General features: G+C 39.4%; 1 protein-coding gene across 6 annotated transcripts in view; it reads left to right on the top strand.

Moving 5' to 3' along the window:
* Positions 1 to 14,454, top strand: part of fgfr2 (fibroblast growth factor receptor 2) — a 63,194-nt gene that overhangs the window by 26,648 nt on the left and 22,092 nt on the right. For 3 of the 6 annotated variants that reach the window (XM_062058619.1, XM_062058620.1, XM_062058615.1), the window contains 5 exons: positions 2,434 to 2,557; positions 7,918 to 8,108; positions 9,162 to 9,306; positions 11,038 to 11,237; positions 11,950 to 12,089. In XM_062058619.1, the coding sequence (XP_061914603.1) occupies positions 2,434 to 2,557; positions 7,918 to 8,108; positions 9,162 to 9,306; positions 11,038 to 11,237; positions 11,950 to 12,089 (800 nt within the window). Of the gene's footprint in view, positions 1 to 2,433; positions 2,558 to 7,917; positions 8,109 to 8,351; positions 8,491 to 9,161; positions 9,307 to 11,037; positions 11,238 to 11,949; positions 12,090 to 14,454 lie in introns of all 6 variants that reach the window. The other 3 variants (XM_062058618.1, XM_062058617.1, XM_062058616.1) reach the window with 3 other exon arrangements.

The raw sequence follows: 14,454 nt of genomic DNA on the forward strand, positions 1-14,454 counted from the left end.
TTCTCTCTGTAAAGCGATTTGCGTGCCTAGAAAAGCTCTATTTAAATGTAATCCATTACAATTATTAAAACATTAGGTTTCTTGTTGCAAAGCAGGAATAGGACCTGTCACATCCTGGGTGTGGCAGCTCTATTTTGCTTTGTCATAAGAATATTTCGACAGACAACTTCTTCGAAGATACTTGCCAGGAGAGTATAGGGTGTAGATTGTGTTAATGAAACTGGTAAAGTTGCATCTACTCCGCCTTTTGCAGGTTTTTCACAATGTAGACAAAAACAGCCAGGCGAAAAATGATACAGTCAGCCTGCTGGAAAAAAACCAAGGGTAGCTTACTTCCTTTTTTTGTCAACAAATGTTAGACAAAAGCTATACCTGAGCCCAACCCTGTGGAATAATCTCCTCTTCGTGTGAAATGTGGGCTTGTCTTGCAACAGTCTGTTTGTAGATCGAAATAATTCGATTGTTTGGTTGTCTGTGTGAATTTTGCATATTCTAATGATAATATGTATGAAACGTCTTTGGTATTAGTTTATTTTGTACATGCATAGAGTTACAATGTGGTGCATCACATTTTTAAGATTAAAGATTAAAGTACCAATGATTGTCACACACTAGATGTGGTGAAATTTGTCCTCTGCATTTGTCCCATCCCCTTGGGGAGCAGTGGGCAGCAGCGGCACCGCGCCCGGGAATCATTTTGGTGATTTAACCCTCAACTCCAACCCTTTGTTGCTGAGTGCCAAGCAAGGAGGTTATGGGTCCCATTTTTATAGTCTTTGGTATGACTCGGCTGGGATTTGAACTCCAACCTACCGATCTCAGGGCGGACACTCTAACCACTAGGCCACCATACTTACAGTTTCTCATTAATGTCCATAAAGGAGTAGGAAGAAGCATAGTGTCTGTAGCCTTCTAAGACTCAATCTTTTCTATGGCATGCATTTTTAATTTATATTGGGTAATTGGGCTCTTTCGAAGCCAATTTGTTTAAAAACAAAAAGAAGTTGAAAATTGCCATCTGAACTTTTGGATGTGTTTTTAGCCATCTTAAATCTAGCATGTGATGTAGTATACACTTTCTCCATCAATAACTGGCTGTATAATGTCCTCTTAAGTCGAAACCAAGGTTTTGTAGAGAAAAATGTCGCATTTTGGTCCACATACAACAGGTCTTTTCAACTGGCGGCCCGCGGGCTACATAAGGCCCACCAAAGTTTTTCATTTGGCCCGCCGAACATCACCCAACCAAACCAGTAAAACTAGGCTGGCTCATGTATGCAGTACCTGTCACCCTGCAGGGAGAAACAGTGAGGCAAATGTGTCACAATGAAGCAGCAGTGAGATGAGGAGAAGAAAAGTACTCAAAAAACGGCACTGTACACTGTAAAAAAAATCTTAATAAATGGTGAAAATCTGACTTTTAACAGCGACTGGACAACAAATTATGATAGTTCTGCCCCAAGCCAATGCTTGAGTCATTGTTTTCTGCTAGACATCTTAAGTGGCGAACACGGTTTCAGACCAGCAACAACGGTAGAAATCCAAACGTATAAGCTTCATCACAAAACTTGGTCAGATCTTTGTAAGTAGATATAATGCATACATATATTAAATGTGTTTTGTATTTAAATGTATGACTTTGTGATATCTCTAGTAGTCGTGGTCATGTTATGTGTCTGAGTAACTCTGGTGCGCAAAGCTTGTTTAATACATGTGGCGCAAAATTTTACCAGTAGAGTGCGATAACGCTACACCTTAGGTTTAATTGTGTTTAGCCACATTCATGTTTGCTGTGGATGTTTTTTCATTTCTATATGCGTAAACATCCATATTTTATTGTGTGAATGTATTAACACTAAACCTTCTATTTTATTTATGTAAAATACACAATGGACATTATTTATGTATATAATACACAATGTACTTTTGTAATGTTTATTTTATGTTATATTTTTAGTCTTACAAACCTAAATGAAGGAAGAAGTGTAAATAAATAAAACTAGGAAGGAAAATAATTTAAAAAGAAGGTACATCAATCCTCAACAAAACTTCTGGATCTTCTGTTTCTTCATGCTGTTAACTATCTGTCTTGTTGCACATGCTGGAAACGAGTAGCAAGGACATAATAATGAATTTATTGATAGTCCAGTGTGAAAGATAACCAGTGTAGGCACTTTCTGACAAAACATTCACATTTCGATGTCCAGTCCCTGAACCCTTTCCCTTATGTAGTTGAATAGCCTTGGCATAAAGTATGTGGACGCCAGGTCCTAGGAGGTTAAGACAAAGGGTGAGATTTGTATTAGCAAGATTACCCTTACTGGTTTTGTGTCACTTTATTCTGTCTGTCTAACCATTGGGCGCTCATTGGAATACTTGTTTGTACCTGAGCTTTTAATTATTATGTTCTTAATCACTGCCTTGTTTTTACAGATACGAAGCCAGCACTGGACTCTGATCATGGAGAGTGTGGTTCCATCAGACAAGGGCAACTACACCTGTCTGGTGGAGAATGAGTTTGGAGCCATCAACCACACCTACACCCTGGATGTTGTGGGTCAGTAGCAACATAAACATACAAATCTTAGAGCTCACACAGGAAGGGTGGAGGAAGCCGATGGAAGAAAGAATTCTGGCAATGACAAATGAGTGCGTATTTGATCAATCAGTGACTCTTAGACAAAGGTGCGAAAATAACAGTGTTAATTAACATGTCCTACGCACCAACTTTTATAGTTATTCATTGAAATCCCAGCATGATAATGATCTGAGTAAGCAATTGAAATAGATGATTGGGAACAATTCCAAATGGTTTGCATGAATTCAATATTAAATGATCATTTAACTTTTAGACCACTTGTGGCAGTAATAATCTCAAACAAACAGAAGAAGTGTTAAGCTAATCACATAGAGAAGTTTCTTAAGCGCAAAAATGATAAAAAATTATGGTGAAGCTGTATTTTCATTTGAGCTATGCTTTATTTACAGTTTAGTTAAAAACATTTTTAGCACTATATAATTGTGTATACAATTATTTTTCGTCAGTATTTATTAGTCACTTCTTTTAAAGTATAGTTGGTTAGTACTTATTTTTCTAATCAGCCTGACCTAACCTAATGTTACTGTGTTAATCACAAAAAAATATTATTTATTTAACACATGCTTTCATATAATTTGACAAAGGTGTAAAATGTAAGTAGGTTAAATTTAATTGTTTAATCTAATTAAAATCAAGTGTAAGATGACTAATTCAGTATCACATTTTTCTTAGGGGAAAAGTTGGGCCCCAGAGGTCGAAAAGGTTAAGAGCCCCTGGTCTAGTAATATGTTTATGTATATGCTTTGTTGTAAATTTTGCGTAAATCTTGTTCCTCAATCACTTTTATAACCCGTTTTTTTAGTCTGTCTGCAAGATGTTCATTCCAAGATTGCAAATGAAACTACATCCAAACCCCTCCAAAAGTGTTATCATTTATCTTTTGAAAATATACAGTGTTTGAATATATATCGGGCAGCACGGTGGAACAGGGGTTAGTGCATGTGCCTCACAATACGAAGGTCCTGAGTTCAATCCCGGGCTCAGGATCTTTCTCTGTGAAGTTTGCATGTTCTCCCCGTGACTGCGTGGGTTCCCTCCGGGTACTCTGGCTTCCTCTCACCTCCAAAAACATGCACCTGGGGATAGGTTGATTGGCAACACTAAATTGGCCCTAGTGTTTGAATGTGAGTGTGAATGTTGTCTGTCTATCTGTGTTGGCCCTGCGATGAGGTGGCGACTTGTCCAGGGTGTACCCCGCCTTCCGCCCGAATGCAGCTGTGATAGGCTCCAGCACCCCCGCGACCCCGGAAGGGACAAGCGGTAGAAAATAGATGGATGAATATATATCTTGACGATGTTACTGTTATTTGTTTTTTGGACATGGTCAAAAATGAACTTCATAAACATTATATAGATTCACCCATTCACAACATTAGGTATACTAGCACACGCTCTAATCGTATCAGACCTTCATGAAAAAAGCTGCTTTCTCCAGCATTTATTCCACTGCATGTCGCACGTCGTCGTTATGTGCATGCCAAGATTAGATGAAAATAATACTTTATCCTACCTTTGCTCCTCCCGCTCTGGTTGAGAGCTTGATTTAATATCCAAATAAGTATGTCCACCTCACGTTGACGTCACAACGCAGCCACACTGCAAAACCTCGCTAAGAGTGGCATCCAAAACTACATGCAAGCTCACGCCAAAATGCATGTACCTTATAATTTGACGCTATGGCATTATTTAAGAAGAGTATCCCACATTGTAACAACATTTATAAGTCAGAAAAGATTACATTATTTTTTGGTGTCCTTTAATGTCCCTCTCTGAGTCCATAACAGCCGGAGCGTTCAGATCATTACTACCATAGTTCACATTTAACTTGGTCCACACTTTCTAATGACCTTTGGAGCAAACAAAGCAAAGTGTGTTTTTCTGCCGAGTAGGCAGAATCAATAGACACTGGGATAAAAATAGTGGATCAATATGTGTATGTATGTTAGTGTGCAGATCATCTCTACTTTGGACTTGCTTAACCCACTGTACCAGTAATCAGAGCATATGGACTCAGTTATCTGGCTGACGAAAAGTCAATAATACATACATTGTAAGTGGGATGGTGTTTAGTAGAATATGTTTGATCCTCATAAAGATGTTTAAGGTTCCACTAGTCATACATGCCTCTCAAACTCTCACCGTTGTCCTTAGCAGACCATGTTTTCAACAATATTTCTCTCTAACAGGCAGTGGTTTATCAAACTAAATACTTGAGGCTTCTTGCACAATGAGTGTATAGCCAGACGCACATTCATACACGCTCATGCTCCCTAATTCAGGCCCCCTGCTCTGGTCCGCTAGTGAGCCAAATCTCTGCTTTAGACTGCATATTTCTGTATTTGTTTCGTTTTATAGCTGAGCAGTAAAGCCTTTAAATGTCTGGCTCCACAGCCACTGCCCCCTGCAACCTCTTGCTTCATTTTACCCCTTATAGTGCTGTGGACAAAGGGAGGGGAGAGACTTTGGAAGAGAAAAGGAGGGGAAATAGACAGAAAGGTCTGCTCTTATCAGTCTAAGCTGTGAAAACAAGGAGGAACCAATGAATTCTGGCTCAGACTGGCCCTTTTAAGAAAGGACAGCAGTTGGACAACCATTAGGGACATGCACGATGAGAAGAAATATAACATGGGGGGGGGTTGTCAAAAAGGACACGCATTTGCTGCTGTGACGGTTTTTGCTTGTTGTCCTGTGCCATGCTGCTCCCTTACTATGCCTTGGCCCACACCTGTCCTTTTAGAGCTGAGTGTGCTAGAGTTCACCTGGCCTTTGTATCCTTTTCATAAAAAAATATAAACTAAACAAATAATTAATGTCATTTACTGAAATAGATCTAATCAAAGATTTTGAAATGTAACAATAAATAATAGCTTCTTATCGAGCCACAACAAACGTCGCCGGGTTCTCTTCTACTTTTAATCTCTTTAGCAGCCTGTTTAGGAGCAAACAAGTTTCTAGTGATGACCAAACAAATTCTTAAATGAACATTCACCGCTAATAATTGATCAATGGATGTACTATTTCCTTTCATACTGGAAATGAATCTCCATCATGCTTCAGGGAGGGTTTTCTCAAATTATTTGGGTTCCTGTATGAAATCTTCCCTCCTTCAGTATATATAGCCCCCTTGTGTGAAGGATGGGATGTCTTGCCAATGACCCACTTAATGATTGTTCCGGTTGAGCATACTTTCACAGGACATTAGATGTTGACACATTTTTCGGCTTTTGCCAGTTATTTTATTATTGCTAGCAGTTTTACATTAAATTTGGAAAAGTAAGATAAACCTTGTGAACTCCTAGCTCTGTAAAATATTTAAAGGGAGAGAGTCTTAAGTAATATAAAAAGTGCAGTAGAGAGATAATAAGGGAGGAGGGTTAAGGATGGGGAGGAGGAGAGAGAGTCATCTTATCTTACACATTGCAGAAAGATAGAGTGTAAAGACAAACAAGGAGACACTTTCCAACTGTTCATTACTTCTCTTCATTTAGTTAGTCCCCTAATTCCTTTTGTCTTTTAGTCATTCAGTCTATAGCTCTTACCACATCCTCACATGCTGACCATTAGCCATAAGCCTCACCCAACTCATAGATGCACATACATGCACACAGTTCAGTTCACAGAACGAACTTTCAGGCTTTGTTTTAAAAAGGCATCACAGTGCCTCAGGCTGTAGGTGATATCATTATGTGTGTGTTGTATGTAAGTGATGGCAGCGAGTGGTGGCTGTCAGTGTGGGGGTTGGTATGCTCCTCAGCGCGCTTGTGACGGCCTGGCGCTGTTTGAAAGGGAGCATTGTTCAACAGGTCTCGCTCTGTTTGGATTCATAGGCCAAACGTTTGCCTGCTTGGGAATGCAAATAGCAGGACATTGGGGGTACAGGGAAGGTGCTTCACTTATGTGAGCATACGCCGCTACTCCGATGCAATATAAACACCTAACTTAATGGACGTCCTCCTCCAGCCTGAATACCTTAAAGGATATATGTCCACCTCCTTGTATAGTGTGAGGCTTGCCAAATTCTTTTAAGAAAAGATGAGAACTGTCATGTTTCTACTTGTCTGAGTTTGCTGGAAAATCTTTGCAGAGTTAAGAGGTCCTGGAAATACTATAAACATGTAAAAGTAATGGACATCCATCTGGTGTACAGACATTTAGTGACACTATAACTACATTTCTACAAAGTCGTACAGTTCTTGTGGCTTATGTTTCCGCCATGGGGTGCATATAGGTGGAATGGTATAACTGCGTCCGCAATGTAAATAGTGTCAGTACACCACTCCAACAGAGTGTAACACCCAATTTAGTTCTACAAAGCAGAATAATAGGTAGCTAAGGACAACAATGGAGGACATATAGCCAAAGACCAACATTTAAAAACAACAATCGCGTAGTAAGGCACTGTAGTGGTCTATTGCTAAAAGATGCAGTTATGATTTTGATGTACATTTAAAACACTTCCTTGTGGTCTAGATAGTATGTATTGGATTTGCTTTGGTGTAAATTTAGCATAAATTTAACTCAACAGTCGTATTTAAAACCCGTTTTTTTGAGTCTGTATGCAAGATGTTTGTTTCTGGAGGAGTTTTTAGACTGCAAATGAAACCACGCCCATCCTTTACAAAGGTGTCATATTTTATCTTTAGAAAATTAAAACCGTTTAAATATATATCTTGAAGTTATCACCACTATTTTTGTCCAGACACGGTCAAAAATGCACTTAATTATATATAGATTAACCCGGTCACAACATTAGGTAGAATTGCACACTCTCCAGTCGATTTAGACCTGTTTAGCAGCTGTTATTATGCGCATTTCACGATTAGACAAATATAATACTTTTATTCTACTTTTTTATTTGTTTCCTCATTACCTGAAGTAGAGGGGGAGGAGTTAGACTGAGAGCTTGACTTAAAGTTCAAATAAGTATGTCCACCTCGCTGTGATGTCAAAATGTAGGCAGTATGCAAAACCCAGCTAACAGAGGCATCCAAAACTGTGTGCGAGCTCACGCCAAAATGCATGAACCTTTTGATTTGCGCTTTGGCATTGTTTAACACAAGTATCCATCTTTGTAACACCATTTATAAGTCAGAAAAATGAAGTTCATCTTAACACTTAGGTCAGTCACCCATCGCATGGTGCAGAAAGATGTTTCGGATGGATAAACATATGTGGTGATAGTTAGTTCCACTCTACACAAGTAGACGTATCAAATTACTGCAACCAATTATAGTAATGCAAAGATCTTTCACATTTATTTTTAGGCAAATCACAGCTAAAAATGCACCTCAACTCAACAGACCCTTCTCTCTCCACAGAGCGGTCGCCTCACCGGCCCATTCTTCAAGCTGGCCTGCCCGCCAACACGACTGTCTATGTCGGAGAGGATGCCCGTTTTGTCTGTAAAGTGTACAGTGATGCCCAACCTCATATCCAGTGGCTGAAACACATCTCTCAAAATGGGAGTCGCAATGGTCCCGATGGGAACCCTTATGTCAAAGTGCTCAAGGTACATTCCTTTGATTTTATTCTAATTCCTCCACCCTTTCTTTCCATTATTTCCCTAGTGACAGCAGCAAACTGATGATGATGATACACTTTCCTCCCCTTTATTTTAACAGGTCTTTTCTGTAGTGGTTCCTGGTGTCTTCTACCTTGTCCTGTAAATGCATTCTTGTAGCTGTTGTCGACATGTTAAATGTCTGTATGCTTCAGGTTTTGACCCGTTTCTGTAATAATCTGTGGATTTCAGCGTTCAGGCATTAACAGCTCTGACGTGGAGGTGCTCACCCTCTCCAACGTGACGGAGGATGATGCTGGGGAGTATATCTGTAAAGTCTCCAATTATATAGGCGAAGCCAGTCAGTCAGGCTGGCTGACGGTCATACCAGGTAACCCAAAGACGTGACCCAACCCCAACCCCAACCCCTCCTCTCCTGGTGTGGTTTCCTGGGCTTCATCCTTGACCTGCTGTGCTGTGGCGGTCCTGTTGGTGGTGTCTTTCCTGGGTCCTCACAACCTTCTCTCCCCTAATTAGACATTTGTGTTTCAGTTGCTGAGGCTGGTTCAGTCTTGGAGGCGGAGCTGTTTACCTTCACACTAAAATGATCACAACACTTATTTTGTTTCTGTCTTCCTCACCTGTAGGCTGTGTCAATATATAGTTGATGTACTAGATCTCTGTGTGTTTGTGTATGCATGTGCTTGGTCTAATGTAAATTAGACTGCTTTAGCATTAGTCTCTTGTTATGGCTATGGGAAGTTTTTTTAGTTTATTTAATGTTGGTTTTATATTCCCTTGTTTTGGTGACACATTGGGCTTTCCATGTCTTTTGTTTCACCCCACTTTGCCATCCCGTAACGCCCACCCAATAGAAGGGATTTAACGATGGACGCCACCCATATTTCTTTCTTGGTGTTTTGGGTCTCATTTGTATTCTCTTCTCTCTCTGTTCTCCCCCATCTTTCTCTGTGACCTTGCTTTCCACCAACCCTCCCCATCTCTTATCTTTTACCCTCTCTTTCTTCTTTTCCACCTCCTCCTTCTTCTTCCTCTCCCCAGACCGCGGGTGTAAACACCACAGATAAGGAGATAGAAGTTCTCTACTTGCCCAATGTAACATTTGAAGCTGCTGGGGAGTATACGTGCTTGGCGGGTAATTCTATTGGGATCTCCTATCACACTGCTTGGTTGACGGTGCTTCCAGGTATATACACTATTTTACTCTCCTCTTGTTCTTTTTCTTCCATCAGCATACCGGTAGTCAAACATGTCCTCCCTCTGGCGCACAAGGCACACAGCTCCAATTGTCAATTACTCTAATGAACTTGCATGGTCAAAATCCAAGATTATGTCATGCAAGAGCATCAAGGGGCATATATTCTTTAATATTATCTGGATTGGAGAGCTGTTGAAAGCTCAACGCAGATAAGAGGCTCGTTTGCAGACAAATTATTATAACTCAGGGACGGAAGTGGAGCTCCCAGAGCAGCTTGAGTGTCTACAGACTCCAAAGGGAGGGAAGGGTTTGTCTTCCACGTTCCCCTCTGTCACATCTCTCTCCTGTTCCTTGAGGAGTACCAATTTTTTTTTCCAATTTAACATGTAAAATATCTCATTGCATGAGTTTCTTTTATGCTCCGGAATTGAGTGCAGCACATTTTTTTCACTCTTCTCCTGGCTATGATAATTGTCTGTTTTTGAAGCTTTATTTCTAATAGAAATAAAGAAGGAAAGTTAAAGCTCAACCTGCGCATGAAGTTGGTTTTGCTTTCTCAATTATCAAGGGCCAGCAACTGTCAGTTTCTAAACAAAAACGCATGCATGCTAATGTCGGTTTGTTTGTGTTCATTTATCAACTTCTTGTCATACTATTTTAGCTCATTGCTCCACAACAAGCCTGCAATTATGCATACCAGAGGATCAAATGTAGACAATTTTTGAGTAGGTTTTAGCAGCTTACTTCAGACTAAAAGAAGGAGTGTTTTTGCTTCACATCAAGATGGAAGGTTGGATTCCTGTCATGGCTTTAAATTCACTGACAGTAGTTCACTGGGTGAACTCCACAGCCATCAATACACAACTACTGTCAATCCCTCCTAATGCTAGATTGTTGCTCATATGACATTAAAATCACATTATGTAAAAATAGTCTAATATTTAATAAGAATAAAGTCTTGATTTTACGAGAATAGATGTCTGATATATGAAAGTGTGTAATTTGTATTGAAATAGATAATTAACAAAACAAGGACACATTCCACTTCTTCTTTTTATTAGCTTTAAGTGTTTCAAACAAATATTTTATGGCAGATCAGTAGAGAAGGGTGAAGGTTCTCAGTCCTTTCCTAATTTTACCTTTAGTTCTAATACTGCTTCAATAAGACACTCACTCAGGGAGTAATATGTAATATTTATTACCCCTCAACAGGCTTTATATCCACCACAAGCCTACGCCTTATTTTTTTTTTTTTGGCTCATAAGGTTCCCACATGTAGCCTCACCCCATCTGGATGGCCACTAGGCTTCTTGATTAGACGCACACTAAAAAACAGCATGCTTGTGATTTTGAGGATTCATACATTATGGCGCATCCCATCTTTAGAGCACTAATGCCCACAAAATAGGCTAGTTTTCTTTGTTTTTTCATCCATGAGCTTGTAATCTCCCGTGCGTGAAATTAAGTGAGGCAGGTGTTGTCCTTTTCTTGGTGTGCTTACATTAGCTCTTCTCTCACATGATACAGTTGGCGTGCTGGTACCTGGAGAAGAGAGACAGTTTAGTTTAAGGTTAATGGTGATTACATTTACACATGAGTCACCACTGTGGCATCTGTCTCTCTTATACCCATGTGTGTTTATATGAATGGAGAACATCCATCATATCTCTTCCTCCAATTAAGTAATCCATCTCACTGTCTTTCCTTTATTTGCTTTAGCTGCAGAGAAAAACGCAGAGCCCCTTCCACCCGACTATGTGGAGATTGCTATTTACTGTGCAGGCGTCTTCCTTATCGCCTGCATGGTGGGCATCGTGGTGGTGTGCCGCATGAGGAACACGGCCAAGAAACCCGACTTTGGCGGCCAACCTGCAGTTCACAAACTGAGCAAACAGATCCCTCTGCGCCGCCAGGTAACAGAAAGTAGATAAAGAGTTTGATTGCATTAACACCTCTAGAGGAGCACATCAGCCACATTTCATAAAAACATTATAGCTTTAAAGCATGTCCCCCTGAGGACCAGCATATTAAGTCATATGCTGGTCATGGCTGCTTTTTTCTCTGATAAAATAGACCAAAAACAAATTGCAGAGCTAGCTGGTTCTCAGGAGGCTGTAGTGTAACCTATTATAAATCATACAGTATGAAATATTCAAGATTTTAATCATTTAAAAAAAGATGCATGACGGGTGAAACCTAAAATATCCTAAACTGGAAACTCCACTTCAAAGTCAACTCTACTACATAAAATGACACTAGATTTTCATGATGTGTGTGTGTTTGAGTCATGCTTTCCCCTCAAGTGAAATCAAAAAAGGGTTGGATTGCACCCTGCATGCAGACTGAGTCCAGTGTGGAGGTAAGGTGAGGGTGGAAAAAAAGACAAATGCAAGGCTGCTTATCTATTACACATTCTTTGTGCTCAATGTAATCAAAACTGATTCATATCTGTTAAGATAAAACAGACATTTTAGAAATCAAGCATATCAGTGTGCCGAATTGCCAATATTGATGGTAATGTCAACATAAGTCTTACAGATGCAGTTTTAAGTGACTCCTCTTCTCATGTCTTAGGCTTTCTGACCTTTGAACCTAGATAGTGGTGATCAGCCAATCTTTTTTTACCTATAGGTGTCAGCTGACTCCAGCGCTTCTATGAACTCCAACACACCTCTTGTACGTATCACCACACGGCGGAGTTCAGCACACGATGACCCGATTCCTGAGTATGACCTTCCTGAGGATCCACGATGGGAGTTCTCGAGAGACAGGTGACCATATGTATTTTTATCTTTGACACATATTCTTACAACAGATCATTGTAATGCATTTAAAAGTGATATTGCACTATAGCTAAAAACGCTTTTAATGCAACTTTAAGTGTTGTTTTGGAGTATTGACTTCAACTCTGCAGCACTCTATCCTCACTATTGTTACACAAACACCTTCCTGAAGGATCAACATTTTCCTACAAGTTGCGTTTCATCAAGAAGAGATTGACTTAATTAATGGTGGTCCGTTTAAAGCTTGTGTTCCATAAAGCAATCAAGTTTTGAGTAATGAAAAACTCACTTAGAGTCTCTTGAAACCAAACAAGAAGGTCTCTTAGCATTTTATGAATTTAAATGAAATGTTTTTTTAGACTGAATTCATCTTGGTGTATTTCTGTTTGGGTCTTTATACTGCGCTTGTCACCCAGTGCCTGAGGGATCATGTCGGAATTGCAGAGTGCAGAGGAATGCAAACGTTTGTGACTTGTGCGGAGGAAAAATAACATCAATTATGTGCGGCTGGACGGACAGAATGGTTGCCATTGAGTGTGGCGAGTGTGTGTGGACAGATAGGGGATTGTGTTACTGTGGCAGGGCGCCGACCTCAGGTCCCGGCCCTCTCCCGGCGCACATTGAGAGTTTACATAGCCAGGATGCTAAAACTTATGGGAGGAAGCGACACTTGTCAAATAAAGGAGGAATTAAACAAAAACAAACACAACTAGTAATGAGTTCTAGAATATGCAGTGATTGTGAATGGTAGACTGTTGACTGCTTATCTTGCAGAACTCAACTACCAGACATGTTTTGAACATTACATTCAATCAAACAAGAAATATATCTTACAGGACTGATTGTGTTGACACATTTACCTTAACACATATGGGTAATATGTGTCCATATAGATGCTTTATAATGTGGATGGAATGTATTCGACTGTTTCTTGACATTTATCTACTTTGCCTATTTTCTACCAGACATGTTGGGTGTTAATATAATATTATTTTTCCAATTACATCTGACTCTGAACTAAAAGCCTGTAAACCCTCAATTTGTGCTTAACTATAATACTGTTTACATTTACATTATGGCACACTAAACATACAAAAATAATGACATCTCCATCTGGTACTGAAATGAGCCCCAAAAGTATGACAGGACTTGTCAGCTGGCTTGTGCAGAATTCTAAATTGAAATGTATTGAGAAAATCTCACGAGTTATTTCAGAATCATGCTTTGCAGTAGACCATATTCCATACGGATTTATATATTTCATAGAAATATTGTTATTGTAAACCTCATATGCACATTTAACTACCGCAAAAGTTTTTCTTTAACAATTAAAGGAGCCATATGTAATAATGTGGCCAGAAATGGTACTGCAATCACAGTCAAAATGAAGTAGTCCCCTCCCTCTCTCCCTGACTGAGGTTGCCAGATACGCAGTTCCTTGGGCTACTCCAAGGAACTTCAAACTTCCACTGCCTCTTACTAGGGGTTGAGGTGCTGGGACCATAATAGCTGAATAGACAAGCGTTATGGCTGCCCTCAGAGGGCTGCTTGTAATGTATATGAATATTAGGGGTCCTCAAAAAATATATTTACCCGAACCACCTATTTTTATTTATTACAATTCTAAATCTACTCATAGTTTTTTTAGAAACACATTTTTAACAATATATTTTTTGGCCATCTTTGTGCATACTCGCTACGCTTATACTGTATGTCATACATCAGCAACAAAGGGGAGCTTTTGTAACCTGTTATGAAAAGGTTTTATATTTTTTAGACCAAATATGTTGCGAGAATCAGTTCGAATTGAGAATCGTGTTGAATCGAGAATCGCTTCTGAATTGTGAGTTTTTGTAAAAATCACACCACTAATGAATACAAAAATAAAATCACCTTACTATGCATTTGATCATTATTTTGGTACCGTATATACAATTGGATGGATACCTTGCTTTGAAATCATGAGTTACTATGATTAGCAGATATTTAAGTATTTATATTTATGCTAACACAAAATGTTTGGCATTTATGATAGTATAATGTAGTGTAATAACTGTTCCATGATCAGATATTAAGGTATGCAATTGTGCACTACATGCACATTTTCTGTCAAAATTTAAATGACAACATTTAGTAAAAAAGATGACTTGCTTTATTGTGGCTTTCTCAAGCCACATAAAATTATTTGGCGGGCCAGATCTGACTCCTGGGCCTTGAGTTTTAATTTGACTTCCTGTAATTCAAATTCATCAATCTGTCCTGTGGAGTACATTCAAAATAATTCAAATTCGTCAAATGGATTGAATAGAAATGTGAAATTCTTCACAAGCCTGCTTATCAGCAATCCCCCATC

Source organism: Entelurus aequoreus, linkage group LG09 (genome assembly GCF_033978785.1).
Source record: "Entelurus aequoreus isolate RoL-2023_Sb linkage group LG09, RoL_Eaeq_v1.1, whole genome shotgun sequence".
In the NCBI taxonomy this organism is placed as follows: domain Eukaryota; kingdom Metazoa; phylum Chordata; class Actinopteri; order Syngnathiformes; family Syngnathidae; genus Entelurus; species Entelurus aequoreus.